This window comes from Telopea speciosissima, unplaced genomic scaffold (assembly GCF_018873765.1).
Source record: "Telopea speciosissima isolate NSW1024214 ecotype Mountain lineage unplaced genomic scaffold, Tspe_v1 Tspe_v1.0017, whole genome shotgun sequence".
Classification (NCBI taxonomy): domain Eukaryota; kingdom Viridiplantae; phylum Streptophyta; class Magnoliopsida; order Proteales; family Proteaceae; genus Telopea; species Telopea speciosissima.
The window spans coordinates 1-23,372 of NW_025317353.1; the positions used below are offsets into that span (position 1 = coordinate 1).

Genomic DNA, 23,372 nt, shown 5'->3' on the forward strand with positions numbered 1-23,372 from the left:
TTTTACATTGGTCAGGATGAGCCTTAGTTGTTTGATTAAAAAGCAGGAGAGGTATTTATGACATATCACCCTGACATGAATAATTATATATGAGGGATGTGAAATTTCACTTTTAGGCTGGCGTTGTGGTTTTGTTTTTTTTTTTTTTTTTTTTAAAATAAATAAAAAATTCCACTGTGAGAATGCGTAGAAAACCTTGATGTTACTAACATGAAGGATGTTATCGTCATTTACTGTTACGCTTTGTTTTTTTGTTTTTTTTGATAAATTTTGGGGTAAAGTGGTAAACTACGCGATGGGTTTGTGTAGCGTTTAACTGAAAAAGAGACAAGCGGAGTCAAAGCATCGGCCAAGCTGAGTTCCGAAACCACTTTGGTTTTTCGATGGATTTCTCCTACGCTTCTTCTTTCTCCCTCATCTTTCTCGCCTTCTGCTTTTCTTCTTTGTCCACAACTGCAACAGCCAGAGGCGGAGAACGTAGCTCGGATTTCTCAGGTGCTCTTATCCGCTACAACTATATCGGTTCTCGTAAAGGTTTTTAAGAGTTTCACATTTTTCTTCTCTTTCACACGGTTTGAACTTAGTTTCTCTTTTAATTTTTGAGTTTCTTTGATTTTATCAATCCTCCCGAGAATCATTAATTTGGATGGCGTCTGGTTTGAAGTTGTCCTGATCTGTAATGGTTTTCTGTTATGCGATTAGCTTTAACTATGAATTGGACTGCTTCAGGATATTTGGATCACAATCTTGCTTATTCTACTCGGAAGTTGTCTGAAGACAAACAGTCTGCAACCGGGTACGTGTACTGGTTATTTTAGACTGTTCCCGTCTTCTTTTTCCATTGATTTTTTTCTCAGTAAATTTTCTAATTCAGCGAAGTTTAGAGAAATTTCGAGGAGACAAACCGAAAAGAATGGCCAAAATTTAATTCTAAGTGCCATGCAGGGTTGATGTAGCTCGCGGATATATGACTAATGTTGAACTAGAGAAAGCTGTAGAACAGTTTGGTCGAAGATGTAGTCATATTTCGAGGTTCTACAGGTAAGTTCCGATTTGGTTTGGTTGTTTTCTGTATAGTTATGAAAAATGACAGATTTTACATCTTAGAGTTGTTTGTACATTCTAAGGTTGGGTTGGATATGTGTATCCATCAAACCCAATTTAAAGTAGGTTAAACAAAATTTATTTGCATTGTCATTTTATGTGTGATAAATTGTCCTAAGATTATACCTCAAAGTGTCCACAACTAGGAACAATATGGGGCATATTGTTCATGGGGTTGCCACATGGTATATTTTCGGAATGTAACTCCAAAATATAAATGTGAGCAGTCATATTGTATGTGTGTTGGATATGATCAAAGTTAGAGTCTCGTATGGATTATCGTCAGTTGTTTATGCAACAAGGCTTTTTAATAGTTATTTTTGTCCCCATACCTGGGAGGTCCTTGCCATTGCAGTTATATTTTGTGCGTCTGGTGTACCAATGGTGGATGCCTACATTGGCTATTTATTGGTATGCTAGATTCATAATGTGTACATGTGAATGGAGGAGATGCTCAATATGGAATCCACTTCCCAATTAAGGAGAATATCTTGAGAGAACTTTTTGACAAATGGTCGGACGAAATTCCGAGCTCAGTGGTGGTTTTGTAAATTGTTTACAAATGCATTTTAATATTATCATTAAATTTTTATATTTTAAAAGGTTTTATAAATGTTTTATGTTCAATTTATAATCAAGAATCTCTGTATCGGCTGTTATGACGGATTTGGGTTTTTGACGGTATCATTTTCCATACCCGTAAATCTGCCATGCAATGTTGTTAAAGTGGAGGTACTTAAATGTAATAATGTTTTATCACTCAGGGGTTTATTTGTAATAATTATTGTTATATACTGGGTATATAATATGAAATACGCTTGCTTGTATTTGATTAATCCTGTATTGCATGATCAACAGTCTGAGGGTGCAGAATTTTTCATTTGGCATCTCTCAATGCTAACCCTAAGATGATTACTAAGCTGAGGAACTGGTAATGAATTACTAATAATTATGTCAGACAAATGGAAATGTAGTAGATATTTTGAAGGCCAATAATTATGCCAAACAAATGGAAATGTAGCAGATGTTTTGAAGGATTAAATAACTTAATCTGTATTCCATCTCTGTGACTGCAAGATTTTTCTTCATTTGTCAATGCCTGCAGGCTAACCATTTAAATCTATTTCTAGTGATGTTATAATACAAATCTCATCAACTTTTAACCCAGGTAGGCATAACCAAAAAAGAAAAAAAGGGAAAAATTATCAACCTGTGGCTGTACCTATTTGAAAAATAGAATCTAACAGGCTAAATGGAGAAGCTATAACCTACAATTGCTTAAATAACCTACCAGATATAAAGAGAAACAAGCAAGCTGATAGTATCTGTTTATATAACTGTTGTCTCAACTTCTTTTAAACTAGTCAATCAGATAAAACCTTCTTCTTAATCATTCTTTATGCTGGTGACACTCCAGTTTCATCAATTGCTAACAATCATAAAAGCCATCGCTGTCAGAATGTGAAGCATAGGGGATGCCCTTATCTTCGAGCTGCATCCAATAGTCCACATGTTGTATTCAAGATGTTTAACTTTCTACTTTTGTTACTATCTTGTATTCTGTTCTTCCTATTAAAAGAATGTTCTGTACTCACCCAGTCAGTGAGAGAATCTCCAAAATCCTTCTCTTTGTCCACAGGGGAGCTGGAAAAACTTCTTAACTATCAATAATTTCAGTTGTGGTAATGTGTAAACTCCATTTTAATCCGAAATCTTATCCTCTACCAGAATACACATATTAATCAACTCTTATTCTATTAACCAAAAGGGGTTGGAAAAGTTATATCATCATCATCGATATTAGAAAACAAAAAATATTAATTCAGGATTTATGCGTACTGTGTATCCTGATTTTTGAAATTATGTTAACAAACTCTTTTTGTGCACGTTATCATTTAATGTTTATGCCCGCAACTTTTGGAGTCTTACACTTGACCGTGCATTGAGTATAGCCTGACTTTATGGCTTACCACAAACTGTTCTACCATGCAGATTATATAACCTGATGATTTGAATCTTCTTGCAATGGCATTCCTTGAAGATGCAAAGCTATTTGTGGCTGCTCTCCACCTTTATAGTCATGAGGATTACATATTTTTGCCTAAGTGCAGCATCTGCCTCAAGTATATATCTAATTCTGACCCAGTAAACACCATGGGAGCAATTTCATTAGAGAATAGAACCAGGGACTGACCCCACACCTCATCTCAACCCACTTCTTGCCCCCTTTCCAAAAATTGGGTGGAAGGGGAAAGAAAATAAGAAAGATATATACTGTCTTATGAAGATCTTTTATAGGGATTAGATACAAGAAGGTCTGAGTGATCTACTTGAATAACAAATCATAAAGTTCCAGTTACCCAAATATTATCAAGGTGAACCTATGAATCTAACTTCTGCATATGTAACAATGCGGAACTTTCTAAAATTTGAAATTAAATCTGCCAATACTGAAGTCGACCATCTGTTTATTTTAACAGTTCCAATGTATGGTGTTTGAGTTAGTTATGCCATAATAACCATGCTGCCTTGTGCTTCATTTCTCAAACACCATCAAGGAACCTATAAATATAAGTGTTCATAATGCAATAAAGCGAAACTTTCAAAAATTTGAAACTAAATCCGCTTTTTTACTCGGACTGACTGTTTATTTAACGGTTCCAACATATGGTGTTTGGGTTGGCCATGCCTTAATAACCATGCTGATTTGTGCTTCGTTTTTTTCTCTTTGAGGGGTTATTGCTATCAATAACCCGTATTTTAGGACTGTCTGTTTATTTAACAGTTCCAACATATGGTGTTTGGGTTGGCCATGCCTTAATAACCATGCTGACTTGTGCTTTGTTTCTCTCTTTGAGGGGTTATTGCAATCAATAACCAGTATTGGGAAGAGTGTGGAGGGAGTTCCACTGGTAATAATAACATCACACTATTTTCATCCTCCAACCATTCATTAAATGTGTAGCATATGTAAATTTTGACTGATATATATGTCTCTGGTTTTTTGGTCATAGTGGGTGATGGAAATATCTGACAAGCCAGGGCAGCAAGAGGCAGAACCTGCCTTCAAGGTGACCGGTCTGATTTACCATATTTTTCTCATTTAGTGATTAGAAATCAGTTTCTATCGTATTTCTTTCCTGAAATGGTTGCAGTGAACTCTGTTTATGTGTATCATTGTACCATAAGCTTGCACTCTGTTTATGCACATCATTTTACTATTAGTGATTAATCCTTAACTGTTGGTGGAGCATTTTTGAAACTTGAAAGTATGATATATTTATATACCGAATTTGCTGGTAGGAAGGGTGGGGCCTGGGAAGTGGATTGCTACATACTGAATATGATAAACATAATTCTCTCATGAGAAATGGGTCAATTAAGCATGGCTACATGGTTCAGTAATCAGCATGCACTTGTTGACTTGAGGTAGTAGGGAGACATGTACTTCCTTGTTCTTGCTAGGGGGATTATTAATTGTGTGCTTTTCAGCTCTTTAACATTTGGGTGTAGAACTTATTTGAGCATGGAAGGCTTGTTTACTGGAAGTAGTGAAGAGTACCTGGTCATTCTTGATATGCTGGTGTTCTTCATATTAAATAATGTGTAACCAAAAGTGTTAAAATTTGAAATGCATGCATGGCATAACCTGCCACGAATGTTGTTAAAAAGGATGAAGAAGTTTCTTTATTCAACACGAGGGACCAGATGGCACAGGTTAGGGAAATTAATTATTTTTTAGATGCAATTGGCCACCAATAAACCCAGACATGTCAATCAGTTGCAAGTAAAATAAATTAGAAGTCGGAAATCTAATGAAAACAAATCTGGAACTTGGTGAATATCAATAATACTGAGAAACTAGCCAAGATTAAATAATCAGTACAAAAGAAATGCGAAAAGGAGGCATAGGAAAAAAAAAACCACTTTATAACAACCAATAACATGTATGCCTGCAGGCTGCCAGATAACGCTTATTCCCTAAGCATCACTGAGTTACATTGGTTCCCACAAAATAGATAAAACCCAGGACTACCTAATTAAAGAAAATAAGATTCCATCTGATGATGCAGCCTGATTCCTGTACAGGGCCATGATAAAGAGGCAACATGTAACTAAGAATTGAACTGAGCAGAAGTAAAACAAGAAATAGAATAGAAGTTTCAAGTTGAGTTGAAAAAACAAGTTCAAATTGAACCTGGGTTTATCAGTTTATATGCACAGGAACAAGAAAAAACAGGGAAACTCAAAATGAATGCTAAGCTCGAATTTGATTGAAGGATATCACCAATAAGTCTCTGCACAACGGTGGAAGAAGAAGACAATAACATGAATAATACCAAAGAGAAAGCAGGAAACAACTCAACTCACCTGGCTGTTACCTGCGAGTATCACCCTAAACTTCCGCATGACTTCTTTTAATTCAATCTCCAAATTCCAAAATACATGGTTGCTACTGCAGAGTCGCAGACCCCTACTAACTGTAGAAATCCTACCCCTTCTCAAGTTAAGGCTTGAATTCAAAGAAAGAAAACCATCTTAAACTCTAGGATTGACTTCTAGTAAGAATGATATACTTGCACATGTGTACCAGTGGCCTTTGCGTGCCTTCAGATATTCTTTTGTTCCATTCCAAACATGCCAGCAGATCGTGGAGGACATTTTCCATAATTACTTGCCCTTATCTCCAAATGGGATGTGGGCCCGTTTGGTTCAAACAAGTAATGTACAAATCTAGTTCAAACGTTCACCAGTTATGGATTCTATTTGGCTGCACTTTTGGTCCATTTTTGGGCTTCGAGCAAGTATGGATAAATTAGCAGGTTTGGATGTTCCTTCTTCTTAATTTGTAAATGATGAAGTTTTTAGCCACTTTTTTTTTCTTTCATGAAATCATGTATGTTGGTGTCAAACAGAAATTAATTTGCCTTCTGCTGCAGTTCATTGGAAACGTGCATGGAGATGAACCTGTTGGCCGTGAGCTACTATTACTTCTAGCAAATTGGTTGTGCGATAATTATATGAAGAACCCTTTGGTATTATCCTTTCTTTCTCTCATAAATAATGCGCCACTACTTTATAACGGTCCACCTGCGTATATCAATTTTTTTTGAACTTTTGTATTTAGAGAAAATTGAGAGCTTGTCTACCTTTATTCTGTGGTTAAAAGGACCAAATAGCACAATGTGGAGAATTGACATTGTACTCTTTGTTTATAATTCAGTTCTTTATTGATTTTCTTAGTGAGTGACTGTGTTCACTACCTTATGTACATGATTTCTTACTTTAATGAAATCATTTTGTCATTGCGCATTCAAACAATATCAAATACAGGAAACCAGTGCTAGCAACAGAAGAGAAAGAGAGCAGTAACTCTTGAGAGAAAATAGACTCACAGTTTGGTCAGTCTACCAAACCGTGACCACTATGATGTATTATATAATGTAGTGAGTTCAGAAAATTACAAGAATACCCCAAACTACTAAACATTACATACAAGACTATTAAATCCAGAATTATATACCCAAAATAACCCTTGCGGTAGCACAAACACAATAGCAACTCTCTTAACATTCCCCCTCAAGCTGGAGCATATACATCACCCATGACAGCTTGGAACAATCTTTCCGTAGAGCGGGACTAAACAGAGGGTTGGTAAACATATCATCCGACTGATCTGCAGAATAAACAAGGGAGGATCAATCAACTTCCTCATTATTGCATCCCTCACAAAGTGACAATCAACTACAATGTGTTTGGCCCTTTCATGAAATACTGGGTTGCTGGCAATATAGATAGCAGTTCGATTATCGCAGAACATCTACATAGGTTTAGTAACCGGAATCCCAACCTCTCGAAGCAATGATTTCAACTACATTAACTCGGCTGCAGTATGAGCCATGATATTATACTCAACCTCAGCACTAAACCTGGCCACAGTCGTTTGTTTCTTGCTCCTCCATGTGATAAGATTGCCACCAATAAATGTTCAGTAACTTGTGGTAGACCTCCTATCATTGTCAACACCAGCCAATTCTACATCAGAGTATCCAACCACATTCATATGCTGATGAGGTCAATAAATGAGCCATTTTCCTGGAGCACCCTTAAGATACTTTAATATTCCACATGTCGCCTCCCAGTGAGCCTTCTTAGGTGACTCCATAGACTGACTAATAACCCCAACAACAAATGATTTCACGGCGACGATCATGAGGCTGCGTTCTTCGAGGCGCCACGGTCATATTTACATGTTTTTTTTTTTTTGAGAATTTTCTTGTGTTCTGGCTTTCTTCATGGTTTGTCCGACTTTGAGTGGGGTGCCGATGGTCGCCCGTGTCCTGTTTGACGTCATCGCCGGGGGTGGGGGTTTTACAAAATTCAGCGTCTACGATTCCTCAAAAGCTGTATTGAGTTTGTCCTCTAGTGGCTATTTATAGCCAAAAAGAGAGATTTGAATCTCAAGCGGTAAAAAAGGTCATATTTTGGGTCTACCAGTTGACCTGTTCATGAACTGGTTAGACTGGTTGAGAGAGCCGTTTGAAAATATAGCTGTTGGACAACCGGCTGGACATTCTCCAGCCGGTTGCCAACCTCTGTGCAGCCAGTTAAGACCAGTGCACATGGACACTAACCCGTCAGACCGGTTGGTGCAATTTCAGCCGAGTTTTGCCTTGTTTTGATCGGGTCTTTCGGGGCTTTTACACCAATGGTCTTTTGACATATTTTTGGTCCTTTCAATGGTCCTTGGGCATTACCTAGGGTCTATCTAGGTCTATGCTCATATGGATATGCAAGTATGCAATGTAATGCAAGTGTGTAATGAAAGTGTGTGTGCAAGTGTTCTAAAACAGTCTAGCTGTACATGAGCATGTCTGTCTTTGTCTTGTCTTCAATCTTGTATCTTGTCTGAAGCTTTGCCTTGGCTTGACTTGATAAGCTTGAGTTGATCATGATCTTGGTTCTCCTTCCAGTCTTGTTACTCCAATATTGTCTTTACATAGATGAGTAACTACAAATCTTTTGCATACATGTTAAATGTATTCAAGTTTTTGTTATCATCAAAACTTAGCCGTGAACAACTTGGGAATATGAGACTCTTGAATGGGCAATTCCCCCCAACATATGTCTGAAAGAAACCCTAGTTTTTCATTGATATTAACTAGGTCTTCATGATATAAACTTGTAGCAATAGGTGGCTGCACACCACAAGAGAAAACCCTAAACAGAGTCTCTCATAGCAAAGAAAGAGAAGATGGCAAACATTGATTAAACCTTCTCTGATACCATGAAACAATATCAAATACAGGAAATCAGTGTTAGCAATAGAAGAAAAAGAGAAAGAAGAAGAAGAGAAGAGGAGACAGAGCTAGAAGTCTAGAGAAGAAACTCACAGTTTGGTACCAAACCGTGACCACAATGATGCATCATGTAATGCCACTATTAAACATTACATAAAAGACTATTAAAACCAAAATATATACCCAAACACAATAGCAACACTCTTAACATGCATTAAAGGAGGATGGAGTGAAGTAAAAGAAATTTCAGAACTTGATTTGTGACATAGTGCTTCAGTTTCCGGAATAAGAAGCAGAGAAACTAGAAATAAGATCCTTTCAGCAGATAGGGGACACGATAGATTTTAATGTTCGTAGTAAGGTCTCTAAAGCCTTGATATTTGTGTCGACTCCCCAAAGAACAGGCTCATTGTTGTCTGCTGGGGTCTCCCTTTCTCTCTACTTTGGCCCTCTTCCTCCCCTCTTTGAGGTTTAGGGCTTAGTCCCTCTTCGGTCTGGCACTCTTGTATAGTTTTTCTTTTTCTCCCCACTTTTCTGGGGCTCCTTGTATCCTTATTGAATTATTTATTCACCCCCACAAAAAAAGAAAGAAAAAAGAAATAAGGGAGAGAGAGAGAGAGAGAGAGAGAGAATAAGAGCCCATGATGGACACCCACAAACTACTGGTTGAGGCTTGTTCAAAATTATTCTGAAATCAGAGTACTCCTGTGTACTTATCTAGTTCGCATACTACTTGTAGGCTTGTAGCAAGTTGACTGTATGATTGCTGATGTGGTTTGATATCTTAAGCAAGCTTCTAAATCTATTAATCTACCAGTGAAGAAGAAACAGGCTTGGATCAGTTGGAGCTCTCTATCAGGTTGACTTGTGTAATTTACTGAGATCCAGTGTCTAGGGCTTATAGAAAATGAAGAAGAACGAATAAATGAAAGAGAATAGTAGGTCATGGTGAAGTGGTGAACCTCTTCTCAAATATACTATTTATATTGTATGTTGGGTTGGGTTAAATGCAAATACATGAATTCCAAGAAAAGACAAAACTCAATAATGAGTGTTATACCCATAAATATATGAGTATTCTCGACAGGAGATGAGTCCTGGTTGACTTTTTCTTTGAAGGGAAAGTGGTCTCTCTTGGGCATTTTTTGTTTTAACTTTAGACGATGATTTTGTGTGTATGTGTGTGTCCTCTCTGGTTTAGATACAGTTTGTTGCTAGTTCATTTATTGTGTATAAATGACTGATTTACTTCATGTTCTGAAATGCTGAAATACCATTTATTTTTTTTGTGATGCACATGCACTGTCTAATATATTTTGAGTTCTGTCTCTATAGGCCACATTGATTATAAAAAATGTTCACCTTCATATACTTCCGACAATGAATCCTGATGGTTTTTCACTTAGGAGGCGTGGTAATGCAAACGATGTTGATCTAAATCGAGATTTTCCAGATCAAGTGAGCATTTTGTTATGCACCGCCGGTTATCGTATTATTGGAAAATGCATGGTGTCATTTATTTACATTGGGATCATTGCTGTTAAATCTTGCTTGGCTTGCTTTCTCTGGATTTTTCTTGGGTAAACTTCAATAAAAAAATATCAGCTTACATAAATTGCAGTTTTTTCCTTTAAATGATGATTTGGACTCTCGCCAACCTGAGACAAAAGCCATTATGAGTTGGTTGAAAGAGAGGCGTTTCACAGGCTCTGCCAGTTTGCATGGGGTACATCTCTTTCCTATATTCTCATCCTATGAACATTAATAATAAATTTTCTATAATTTTGGTTTGTTATTTGTGTTGCACTGTTGCATTTGTTTATCTCTGTTGGTGCGACATAGAAAATCTCTTATTGAGAACCATTTAAGATTTTTTTACCATATTCACCCAAAAAAAAAAAGATTTTTCTACCATATTATATGGTTGTTTCACTCCTCCTATGTAGATCACTTAAGAATTAAGAGAAAATCCTGAAGGTGGTATGTTCAGTTTCATAATCTTATTCAACGAAACTTATTTAGATTGGAGAGGAAAGTCGGGAAAAATTCCTATCAAGTCAACTTTGCATTTTGCAAAAGGGGGTTGGATTTCCAAGTGGGGCCCATAGTGGAGATCCTTGGGCCATGAGACTCACATAGGGAGAAAGAGGGTCAGAAATAATAGCATGGTTGGATTGGTTGAGTAGATATCCACTACCATTTCACCTAAAAGCTCGAACTGTTAGGGAAGGGCAGCGTCAATGTATACGTCAACACTCTCCCGCACATGCAGGCCAAGATCCCGTGGTCCTTGCACATGGAGCTCACTCAGAAGAAATGTTGGGAATACTCTTCCGATGCACTTCCCAGGGGTTGAACACTCAACCTCCCTACTTTGATATCATATTCGCTACCATTTCACCTTAAAGCTCGAACTGTTAAAGAAGAGCAGCGTCAATATAACATCAACAGTAGATACTAGATAGTTGTTGGTCGTTGTTTAATTGATTTCTCCATTTTGGGGCAGAATTGGTGTTTTTAGCGTTTTGAACTTAATATTTATTGTTTTTTTGGGGGTCAGATTTGGGTCTCCTAGATTTTAGTGAAAATATTGTTAGAGTACATGTAGTGAGGATATTATGGGTACCTTGTTACTTTGTTAAATAAGCATGTATTTGACCATCCTAGGTATTTTCATGTTAGTATGGGGGTATTTATTTAATATTGCATGACTGCTTTCAAGTTAGTATATATAGGGGAGAGGAATCGATCTTTCCCAAAGTTCTTTTTGCGCAAACCTCTCTTTTTTTCATCTTCTCTTCATCATCTTTCCCCATGTATTGTTCTCTGTTATTGTTTTGAACTTGGTATCAAAGCCAAGTTTGAGAGTCGATCAGCAAATTGCCTTTCCGCTGTACCTCTAGAGTTGGAACCCTAGAATAGTTGAGGGTTCCGAAAGAGGTTGCATCATGTAAGAAGAGTGGATTAAGGTGTCCAGCTATCAACTAGAAGATTTGAAGTTATTAGGACAGATTGATGAGTAACAAGGAAAAACAGGGGTGCTGCCTGGTCTGTGTTTGAGCATCTTCTCTCTCATCTGACATCCATTGAAGGTGTGTCCTGGCACATCTGAAATCGTCCCAGGGTCTTCTTTCTAGCTCTCAAAACCTCTGTTGTGAAGGTGATGCCACATTTGACTGCAACTCGAATTCCTACTGTCCTGTAGTACCACCACCTTCTGGTTTGCTGGCTGTTTTCTCATTTCGAATGCTATATTTGAGTTAATCAGTGTCATTTATTGGTGAATTATTAGTGCAAAAGTCGACCTCGAACCAGGGAAACCAGTGGGAGGTTGATTGCAGCAGGATCAATACAATGAAGGGAACAGCAGCAGGGTTCAAGACTAAGTATCACTCTGATTGGGAGGAAGAGTGCTGAGATTAAGACCTTCGAATCAGCAGCAGTGAATAAGGAACTGATGCAGCCGCAAGTGTAGAAAGTGGTCTTCTTAGCAACTGCAGAGTCAGTTGTTGTTTAGGATGCTCTCTAGGTCTTTGCAGATGCAGTAGCAGGTAGCAGCACTTGATTGCAGTCACACAACAGCAGGAACAGTAGGGAATCGATTAAGAGAAGAAGTAGAAGATAGGAGAAGGGGAAAGGGATAAGGAGATTCGGCTCTCTCAGACCTTCATCCTCACAATAGGACAGAATATCTTTGCCAAAGCAATAACCTCAATCATTAATTCATCTGTTTGGCTTCTAAAAGCCTTACATATAGGTAGCAATGCTCCTCAAGTTACAAAAATTAGAAAGTTTTATTTTTGACAAGTCCTAAAATTAGAAACTATAAAAATAGAAACAATAAAATAGCAAGTCTCTTATAAGGTTGAGACTTGGATTACAAGCAATGAAACTAAAATAGAAATTAACTGAAGTAGAAACTTCTAAATAAAAGCTAAGCAACTAAAATCGAAGCTCTAATTTAGAAACAAATAGCTAATAAAATATAAACTAGGCCTATGCCAAAATAAGAACTAAATTAATAGCAGCTTCTAATAGAATATTCCACCAGCATCCAGCATCTAATCTTCACACCAGCAGTCCATATTAACCCCAAAGCACTGTTCACGTGAACAATGTCATGTGAACAGCAACTCGTGGCACTGTTCATGTGAACAGTAACCTTTTTTTTCTCTTGAATTTTGCCTGTCTTCTTCATGCTCATTCTATTGAAGTTTGTTCAAGTTTTGTGACTCTTGTTGGCTGTATTTTTTTTTTTTTTGTGGGGTGTGTATGTTGGGAAGGAACTTCTGAGTAGAGTGCGTACTCCCCATTTGATTTGGTATCCAACTGTCTTCCTGTGTCCCCATATAACATCTGAGGTCAGTGGTCCCTCATGGAAGCCTCGACTAGTGGTTCAAGTAGTGTTAAGACTGTTCACCCCAATCCGATTACTTTGGAGAGTCCAAATGCCCAGATATCCATTGTTAAGTTGTACAACACTAACTATTTGGGCTGAGCTCACTCTGTTAAACTGTCCCTGGAAAGTCTAGGGAAGTTGGGTTACATCACTGGTAATATTTAGTTCGTCACTCTAAGTGATCTAGCATATAAAAAATGGGTGGTGGAAAACTCAACTGTTATGACTTGGTTAATTTTTAATATGAAATCTAAAATTGGTAGAAGATTCATGCGGAAGAAGACAACCAAAGATATTTGAGATAGTGTCGCTAAGACTTTTGATCGAGTGGGCGACTCAGTTAAGATTTATCGATTCATCCAAAAGATTATCACAATGAATCATGGAGATAGGACTATCTCTGAATACTATAATATAGTTATTGATCTTTGGGAGGAGTATGATCGCTATAGAGACCTCCATTTGTCCAATCCCGAAGATGAGCCCAAGGTTTATAGAACCTTTGTCAAGGAGTGTGTTTTGATTCTCCTTGGTGGGCTGACCTCAGAATATGAACCAATATAGGTGCAAATTTTGGGTAAAGCTCCTCTCTCATCTTTAGATGAAGCGTATGGCTATTTGCAAAGTGAAGAAACATAGAAGATGACCATGGAAACTGCACCATCTCTTGAGAGATCTGCTCTTGCTTCTATCTCACAAAGGAGTTGGTGTGGTGGAAGAAAAGGCTAAGGTCTAAGTCGTGGGATGATAGAGATAGACTCGAAATTCGGCCAAGAGTGGAGTTCTTCTCCTGGGCTGAATAGGAATCCCTGGGCTGTTATGAGAAAGGCCTTATTGCCACTATAAATAAAGTAATTCGGTGGGAGGGGTGTTTTCTCACCTCAGAATTTTTAAAAACTGCTCAATCTGCTCTGCAATTTTGTTCTCTCCTTTTTAGGAATTGTCTTGTGTTTGATCAAGGGCTGATGGGATTGGTGTCTGATCCAATCGACACCTTGCGGTGTGAAGCCCGGGTGGTTCTATTGAAGCTCTTCTTTCAAGTTCAAGATTCAATTTTTATTCAAGTTCTTCAACCAAACAAGCTGCTGACTGGTGAATCTGCAACAACAGTGAGTTGAAGCATTCCCCATCCCCACAATTCTTCTTTTAATCCTCTCACAGCCCAACCCTAAAATTCCCCCTTTTTTATCTTCACTTTTCCAACATCAAAAACCTGTTCAGACCTAAGCAGCCATCTACGAAACCCCAAAATTGGAGCACATACCCCCCTGCCCCTTAGGAGAACTTGATCTCCTTTGATGCCCATTCCAATCGTTAAAACCCTAACATCCCCATCTCAAATCATTCCCCGAAAACCCTAAAACTCCCATAGACCAAACCAACCATCAGAATCAGTCCAAACTTGGACCGAATCTCCCTCTCACCCTTAGGGAAGCTCGATCCAAGTCCATGCCCTAAACTCCCATCCTAAACCCTAGATTCCTTCATCATTCTCTTTCCAATAACCCAAAACTCTAAACCTAAGTTGCTGCCAAACCAAGTTTACACCCTTAGACCTATCAAAACTTAACATAACCTCCATTGATAGATTCCCCCTACATCAACTTACCCTAACCCTACCATCAAACCCTAAGTACCCTCAAACCCTAACCCTAATTTTGGTCTACCTGATTGGTGTTCATAACAGATCCTGGTTGTCTGGCTCCTAGTTTGACTTTCAAATCTAGGACTACATTAGGGAGTGTTAGAGTACATGTAGGGTATTATGGGCATTTTGATAAATAAGAATGTATTTGACCTCCCTAGGTATTATCATGTTAGTGATGAGCACATTTATGTGTGAAATCTCGAGGCATAAAGTATACATTTTACCACATTGGACAGAGTTACTTTGGTGCTTTCTTGTGCTTTTCAAGTTTTGGGTGAATTATTGTGAAAATGGAGCAAAAGATGCTAAGAATAGCCGGAAGCGCCCAGGAGTCGAGAAAATCAAGTTTGGATTGAGCACTGAAAGAATCACGCCAATCAATCAAATTTGAATGTGATTATAGTGGGCCCCTTAGCATAATTTTGAGGTGTTAATAGTATGGATGCGTAGCCCGTCGAGTCAGCTTCGCAACGGTTCAAACGACACTTGATTCCGAGTTGAAACGAAGAAGTTACGGCCGTTTCCGTGGACAGGGGTTTATTTGTAATTATTGACAGTTGGCCAGGGACAAAGTAAAGTAGAAGCTCGAATTCCAGGGGCCTTAGTGCAATTATCAGAAGTTATCTTTCTGTCAGCCGAAAGATTCCATTTGGAAGGCTCTGGAGCAGTCCAACTTCAACTTGAGATATCTTGGGCTCCCGAACTCCAAATTGGACGAAATTTGGGTCTATTTTGGGTGATTTTTCGTAAGGAAAACAACAGTGAGGCCCATATAAGCATCCCATGCTCCACGTTTTTTGAAGGACAGATTTGACATTTCATTAATTGTGAGTGGAATCCTAGCCATCACCCTTGCTCTCTCTCTCCTCCAACTTTTCAAGGGCACTTTTGGAATTCTACTTGGGATAGATTTCTTTTGAAAGATATTCTCTCATCTATGGAAGGTTGAAAAATCAAAGATGCTTTGATCTCATTGCTTGGAGAAGACACCTACAAAGAAAAGGAAGCACAAGTTAGAATTAGAAAGTTACTTTTTAATAAATATAAGGTTTATGTATCTAGGATTCTTTTCTCTCCCTCTTTCTATTTTTTTCTTTTTTCTTGGGATTCAAGGCAATGTAAAGGAGGAAGGAGAAGAGAATATTCTCTTTTCTTAGGGAATATTTCTCCTACTCTTCCCTCTTCTCTCTTCCCCCTATAAATACCCCTTGCCCTTTGGGTTGTAAGAAGTTAGTTTTTAGTTTAGTTTTCAGTTAGTTTCTAGTTCAATTTTAATTCAGTTTTTAGTGTAGTTTTTCGTTCAATTAATTAGTGAAATTTCTTCTTCTCTTCTTCTAGTTTTTGGCTTTCTAAGTTCTAGTTTGATTTCATGCTTTCAATTTCATGGTTGTGATGTTTTTGATTCATGCTTTAATTTTATGTCTTCAATATGGTTGTAATAATTCTAGTTTAGTTTCAAGCTTTCTAGTCTAAGTTTCTAAGTTGATGACAAGACTTGGAGATTTAGAAGAGGAAACAATTTCAGTCCGGTTCAAGCACATCCAGGTTTTCTGTGGACAGATTTAAAATTAGGGAAAGCTTGGATGATCTATTCATCCCAAGCACTCTTTATTTATAAGAGTAATAAAACAGTAAACATCTCGACGGTAGCAATGTGGGACTAAACCACATAATACAAAACTAATAAAATAACAAAGAAAAGAGGTCCGAATACCCCCACGGTATTCTGGCCATATATCTAACACTCCCCCTCAAGTTGGAGCATATATATCATGCATGCCCCACTTGACTAAGATAGGATGAAACAGCTTGCTACTCAGTCCCTTAGTGAACACATCAGCCAGTTGATCAGTAGACTTCATAAAGGGAACACAAATGAGGCCGGCCTTAAGCTTCTCCTTGATGAAATGTCGGTCAACCTCCACGTGTTTAGTACGATCATGCTGGACAGGGTTATGAGCAATGCTAATGGCTGCTTTATTGTGACAATAAAGCATCATGGGAAGATGGACAGCAACACCGATATCCTGCAATAATCCTCTAAGCCACGAGTTCACAAATTCCTTGGGCCATCACACGAAACTCGGCTTCAAAGCTGGACGACCACAACATTTCGCTTCAGCTCACGCCATGTGACAAGGTTCCCACCAACAAAGGAACATTAACCAGGAGATAGATTTCTGTCGGAGAACCAGCCCAATCGGCATCAGATAGGCTTCAATCTTAAGGTGACCCGTGGGAGATAGAAGGATTCCCTTTCCTGGAGCAGGACTTCAAAAACCTCAAAATACGACGATCGCATCCATATGAGAGGAATAGGGATCATGCATGAACGGCTCACCAAACTCACAAAGAATCGCAATGTCGGGTCGTGTGTGAGAAAGGTAGATTAACTTGCCCACTAACCGATAAACACCCTTGTCAAGGCTCACCCTCTTTCTCCCTAAGTTTTATAGTAGCTTCCATAGGAGTATCAAGGATGACAACCTAGCAGCCCTGTTTGATAATAGATCAAGGACATATTTTCTTTGAGAAAGATAGATGCCCTTTGAAGAGCGAGCAACTTCTATCCCTAGAAAATATTTCAGAGGACCAAGATCTTTGACCTCAAACTCACGGCCAAGGAGGAGCTTCAAATCCCGATAGCATCACCATCATTACCGTGACCACAATATCATCCACATAGACTATGAGAAGAGTTACCTTGTCACCAACTCGTCTCGATAAACAAAGTGTGATCAGCATTACTCCGCCTATAACTGCTGAAATCATAGCCTTGTGAAATCTGCCAAACCATGCCCTAGGTATTGTTTCAGCCCATAAAGTGCACGCTTGTCTACGAGACCTTGCCCTTGGTCCTGTCATCGAGAAGCCTGGTGGAATGTCCATATATACCTCCTCCTCAAGCTCCCCATGGAGGAAGGCATTCTTTACATCTAATCGTGAAGATCCACCCAAGATTTACAGCACAAGATAATAGCACCCGGACAGTGTTGAGCTTCGCCACTGGTGCAAAGGTCTCCTGATAGTCAACTCCATAAGTTTGAGTGAACCCCTTTGCAACCAAACGTGCCTTATATCGATCCACAGAACCATCAACCTTCTGTTTGACCACGAAGACCCATCTACATCCAACTGGTTTCTTTCCCGGAGGAAGAATCACAAGCTCCCATGTATTATTTTTATGTAGTGCTCTCATTTCTTCCAACATTGCTGCCTTCCACTTTCCATCTGTAGATGCTTCCTGCCAAGTTTTAGGAATCGAAACAGAAGAAAGAGAAGATACAAAAGCACGAAAAGATGGAGAAAGAGAACTATAAGAAACAACACGAGATATGGGATGTAAAGTACAAGTCCTAGTACCTTTGCGGTGAGCAATAGGTAGGTCAGAAGAAGAGGGATTACCAGGAGATGGAGGATCTGGATCTGGAGCCGACAATTGGATGGGTATTGGTGCTAAAGTGGATTGCAACTGCCCTCTGCTGGTTCTGCCCCTTGTGTAGGTGAGTATGTTGGAGTTGTCAATTCTCTTATGAAATTCACCAATAGTTCTCTGGACTGGAGTCAGCTCCCCCTGAATAGGAACATTAACAACACTATTTTCTATGGTCTCCCCCTGTAAAGGATTCCCATTAGGTGAGGGAGAAACAGCCGGAGGAGGTTGGACATCAACCAAAGGAGGTTGGGCATCAGTCAAAGGAGGCTGGGCAGCAGCCGTGGGTGCCGTCAAAGGAGGCTGGACAGCAGCCAGAGGAACCTCTAGTGGAGGAATCTCAAAGGGCACATCTTCACTAGAACTCTCCCCTTGAAGAGGTGGTGAAGAATAATAAGAAAGGGTCTCATGGAAAACAATATCCATACTCACCAAGGTACGACGGGAAGGGGGATGGTAACACTTATAACCTTTCTGGGTTGGAGAATAACCCAAGAAAATACAACGGAGCCCATGAGGCTCAAGCTTGCCTGGAGATCTGGTATCCCTAGCATAACACACACACCCAAATACTTTGGGAGGGACAAGAAAGGAGGAATGGCCCAGTAAAATATCAGAGGGGGTACGGGTATTAAGAACCCGAGAAGGGAGCCTATTGATGAGATAGGCGGCAGTGAGAACAGCATCCCCCCAATATTGAGAAGGAACATTCTTCGCAAACATCAAAGCCCGGGCCATTTCCAACAAGTGGCGGTTTTTTCTTTCTGCCACACCATTCTGGGCAGGGGTATCAACACAACTAGTTTGGTGAATAATGCCATGATCAGCCAAATATTTTTGAAACTGTGATTCAGTAAACTCGGTTCCATTATCACTTCTCAATATTTGGAGAGTAGCCTGGAACTGAGTTTAAATCATCCCATGAAAATGCTGAAAACATGAGAAAACCTGATTTTTAGTGTGCAAAAGATATACCCAAGTGTTCCGAGAATGACAATCAATAAAAGAGACAAACCAGCGATGACCAGAAATAGAGGGCTTGCGACTAGGGCCCCAAACATCAGAATGTACCAAATTAAAACAAGAAGAACTCCTTTTATTTGAAATAGGATAAGTTGAACGTGTCTGTTTGGCTAGAACACAAGCCTCACAAAAAAAGTCATCCTTAGTATGTAGGGTGACCAAACTAGGAAATAAATGAGCTAAAATTCTTAAAGGGGGGTGACCTAACCGAGAGTGCCACTGGTAAAGCTCAGAAGAGACCAAGGAGTTCTGATGCAGCGGAGAAGGCAATGGTGGTGGAGAGAGGCGACCATCATCAAGCAGGTACAGGCCACCATGCACTTTACCCAATCCAATCGTCTTCCCAGAATCCAGATCCTGAAACACACGATGAGATGGAAAAAAAGTGACTTTGCAGTTAAGATCACGAGTAATGCTACTAATGGAAAGAAGGTTAGTAGTAAAATTAGGAATATGTAAAATAGAAGACAAGGGAAGAGAGGAAGTGCAGTTGATGAGTCCTTTTCCAGATATTGAAGAAAGGGACCCATTAGCCACTTTGACCTTATCTTTCCCAGAAGTGGGAGAATATCTGTGAAACAGACTAGAGGAACCGGTCATATGATCTGTAGCTCTAGAATCTATGATCCAAGGATGGGAAGCCACAGAAGCACAATGACCTACAAATGGAATACCTGACCGGGCAAAGTGTGAACCTGAAGGAGCTGAGGAATTGGCAGTGGCGATGTAGTAGAGGCGCAACGCGGAAGTCCCTGAGCATACGTAGGAGGGCCTGTAGATCATCCTGGGATAGACCAGGTCGTAATAGGGGCTGCGATATGTCTCGATCCGATGGGCCTTGGTCTTTGTCTTGGCAGCCCGTTTAGCTTCAAAATCAGCCGGTTTCCCATGAAGCTTCCAGCACTTCTCTTTGGTGTGATAGGGTTTGTGACAGTGCTCACAAACAACAGACCCTGTAGTAGAATCACCAAGAGAAGCAGTGCCACTAGGTGCAGAAGGGGCCTGGGGAGCAGCCTTGAGAACTGATCTATCAGTAATAGGAGGGTGCAACATGGCAGCCCTACGGTTCTCCTCAGATGAAACCAATGCATAAGATTGTTCGAGTGTGGGAAAAGGCTTATAGCCCAACACTTGAACACGAATTGGATCATACTCCACATTCAAGCCACCAAAAATCATAGACCCTGATCTTGTCCACATGCTTCTTATAGGAAGCAATATCAAGAATCGTAGACGGGTGGAAGTCGAGAAGTGGTCTAATTGCTGCCACAGACTGCGTAGAGTAGCATAGTACTTTGAAACTGAAAGTTCACCTTGAGTGGTATGGAGGACCTTCTGCCTAAGTTCATATACCTGGGCATCATTGCCAAGCTGCTCGTAGGTTTCCTTGCAAGCAGCCCAAATCTGTGCAGCTGTGTCTAGAAGAAGAAAGTTATGCTGCAAATCTGTAGTCATTGAACCAATTAAGTAGGACATGAGAACACCATTATTAGCAAGCCACCTGTCTTGAGCAGGGCCTGGGGCAGTAGGTTGAACACTAGTGCTATTAATATGGCTGGTGAGACCACGGCCAGCAATGGCAAAAGAGGCAGATCTGGACCATAAAAGGTAATTCGAGCCATCAAGTTTAATAGGATTTGGTGTGAAGTTGTGGTAGTCAGTATTGTGGTGACCATCGGTAGGTGGCTGATCTGAAGTAGCTAAAGAATCGAGAGAGTCACCCATACTACCAGTAAAGAAGTCCAATAATGTCTTCAAGTGAAGGCTGAACTAACTCCAAAAATCAGAGACAGCAGCAGTGAAGAGTCCTATATCGATAATGTCAGGGTTTTTTTGATAAAACCTGAATTGCTGAAATCGATGAGGATAATAAGGAGTCCAAAATTCTGCAGAAAAATGGCTTCAACTGAGGTCAATTAACCCTCTATACTGGAAGAAACAGCCTGCAGAAAAATCAAGAACACTGGGCTGCAACAACTCCAAGATCGATAGGTGTCAGGGTTTTTGCAAAAAACCCTGTGATAGTAGGATCGATCTCAAGGAGGTCTTCAAATCTGTAGATAAGAACTGAACCAATAAAAAAAGAATCCTGCTGCAGTTTGTGGTCTTCAAAGGAAGGAGTTAATGCCTTGTAGTTGTTGTAGAAGCAAGCTCCAAAAAAAAACTGAAGATGCAATATCGCAGACAGGCTTGGCAGGTCCTTATCGAGCAGAATTATAGTGCATAAAAGAGGTAATGGGGGCAGCAACTGGATCGTATGATCACCTCATCAGTGCTGCCCTAAATGGGAATGGAGAACAAGGGAGAAGAAAGAGAGAACTAGAAGAGAAGAAGATCGAAAGAGAGAGGGAGAAGAAAACTGAAATTCGAAGGAGGGGTTTTGTCCCTAACTCGAAACCTGCTCTGATACCATGTGGACAGATTTAAAATTAGGGAAAGCTTGGATGATCTATTCATCCCAAGCACTCTTTATTTATAAGAGTAATAAAACAGTAAACATCTGTACGGTAGCAATGTGGGACTAAACCACATAATACAAAACTAATAAAATAACAAAGAAAAGAGGTCCAGAATACCCCCACGGTATTCTGGCCATATATCTAACATTTTCATTCTCTAAACCCTTAATCTCGTTCTCCCTCTCCTCTATCTCTCTCTATCTTCTTCTTCTTCTTCTCCCTCTATTTCTTTTATTTTTTTTTATATATGGTTGTGGTTTGTGGATGCACTTTTATTTCCTTATTCCTTTTTATGTGGTTATTATGTGTGGTTGCATTTTTTATTCCTTTCAATTTGCGTTAGTTTGATAGGTTAGATGCTCATGTGTTAGGATGCCAATTTAATCCCTTAATTTTGTTAGATGCTTATGAGTTAGGATGCATTAATTTTCATTAGTTTAATTAGTTTAATTTAACATTTTAATTTGGTTCACTTTGCATTATTTTTAAGTTAGTTAAATAGAGTGGCATATATCTCCTCGTGTTCGACCCGTAGCTACAATTGACCCGTATGCTTGCGGTATTATTTTAACTCAAACAGTTAGTATGGGGATATTAAAGTAATATCGCATGACCACTCTCAAGTCAGTAAATATAGGGGAGAGAAATCGATCTCTCCCCAAGTGTTTTTTGTGCAAGCCTCTCTTTCCCACTCTTCTTGTCTCTTTTCTTCATCCTCTTTCCCCTCTTCTTGTTTGCTGTTATTGTTTAAGGCTAATATATGGTTTTAGCTGTATGATACTGTGGAACAATGCTCCCTCCTAAACGAATTTAATTTATTCTTCTGTTTTGTCATTTGCAGGGTGCACTGGTTGCAAATTATCCATGGGATGGGTCCCAAGATAAACGGTAATATTGTCATTTTTGAATTTATCTTATATTTTAGTAGTCTCTTATTGAAGATTTCAGTTCTTTTGGTTATCCTTAAGCTTTAATACTCATGCATTTCAAGCAAGGTTCAAGAACTCGGTTTAGGTACTGGTTTCGTCTAGCCAAAAAACCGAGTTGGGCCGAGATCTCGGCGAGTTGGTGTAAATTTTTTTTGAACTCGAAGGCTGGTTTCGGTGGGTTTTAGATCTAGTTTGGGCCTGAAACTTGGTACTCATCCTATTTTAAGCTATTTAAACACAATGACACTATCAGATTTTGCAAAAACCGAGTCCAAATAGGAGTTTCACTTCGGACCCTAGGTTAGTAGGCGACGACGTACTAATAGGCCTTATTCTGCACATAATTTAGTAATTGAAAGCAATCAACTCATACAATTAATATAAAACAACTTAAATGAACATTACAAATGTAAAAGTGTATAATACATCATACATATATCTCTATCATAAACCACCGTCGAAAATCCTCAAATATTAGGTCAAATGCACACTTCTCTGTCGGGTTTTGGAGAGATCTCGACTGTCTCCGTCGAGATATGTACATTATAAAGGTAAGTTTGGTCCAAATATGGGCTGAACCGAAATCTCGAACCAAAATCTCAACCGAGTTGGGGTAATATTTCATTTTGCCTCTAAGTCTCATCTTGCTTTTTTCAAAAAGAGAGATCTTTCTGAGATCTAGGCGAGTTTTTGAACTATGATTTCAAGAGCTTAATGCAGTCAAAAGCACTCAAAGCTCTTTTTTTTGGTCAAAAGAAGTTGGTGGGGATTTGATATGTAATATTTACCGTGCAAAAATCGTAGTTTAAGCATCCAATATTAATTTGTTAAGTGCTAACTATCATTTCTCAACAGCATCCCCCTTTTTCTCAGGTTCGGATCTAGTATAGGCCATATGATTTGATCTGCTGCCTTATACTTGAGCTTGAAAATGGCTATGATATAATCTGCTTCTTCATGCCAAATTACGAAGGTTTTTTGATATTATACAGGAAATATTGTGGTTTGGTTTAGTAGTTTCTGCAGCAGAAAATTATTCTGGCTCCCAAATGTTTTTTTAATGTGCCTGTGACCTA

General features: G+C 39.2%; 1 protein-coding gene across 2 annotated transcripts in view; it reads left to right on the forward strand.

Annotated features, from left to right (window-relative positions):
- Positions 1-383: 383 nt before the first annotated feature.
- The window catches only part of LOC122647292 (carboxypeptidase SOL1), a 39,341-nt gene continuing 16,352 nt past the window's right edge, over positions 384-23,372 (forward strand). Inside the window, exons 1-9 of one of the 2 annotated variants that reach the window (XM_043840713.1) lie at positions 384-495; positions 730-796; positions 946-1,041; positions 3,986-4,016; positions 4,119-4,175; positions 6,045-6,140; positions 9,741-9,863; positions 10,027-10,131; positions 22,209-22,255. In XM_043840713.1, coding sequence (XP_043696648.1) covers positions 384-495; positions 730-796; positions 946-1,041; positions 3,986-4,016; positions 4,119-4,175; positions 6,045-6,140; positions 9,741-9,863; positions 10,027-10,131; positions 22,209-22,255 — 734 coding nt within the window. The remainder of the gene's footprint in view (positions 496-729; positions 797-945; positions 1,042-3,985; positions 4,017-4,118; positions 4,176-6,044; positions 6,141-9,740; positions 9,864-10,026; positions 10,132-22,208; positions 22,256-23,372) is intronic. The other variant, XM_043840714.1, reaches the window with a different exon arrangement.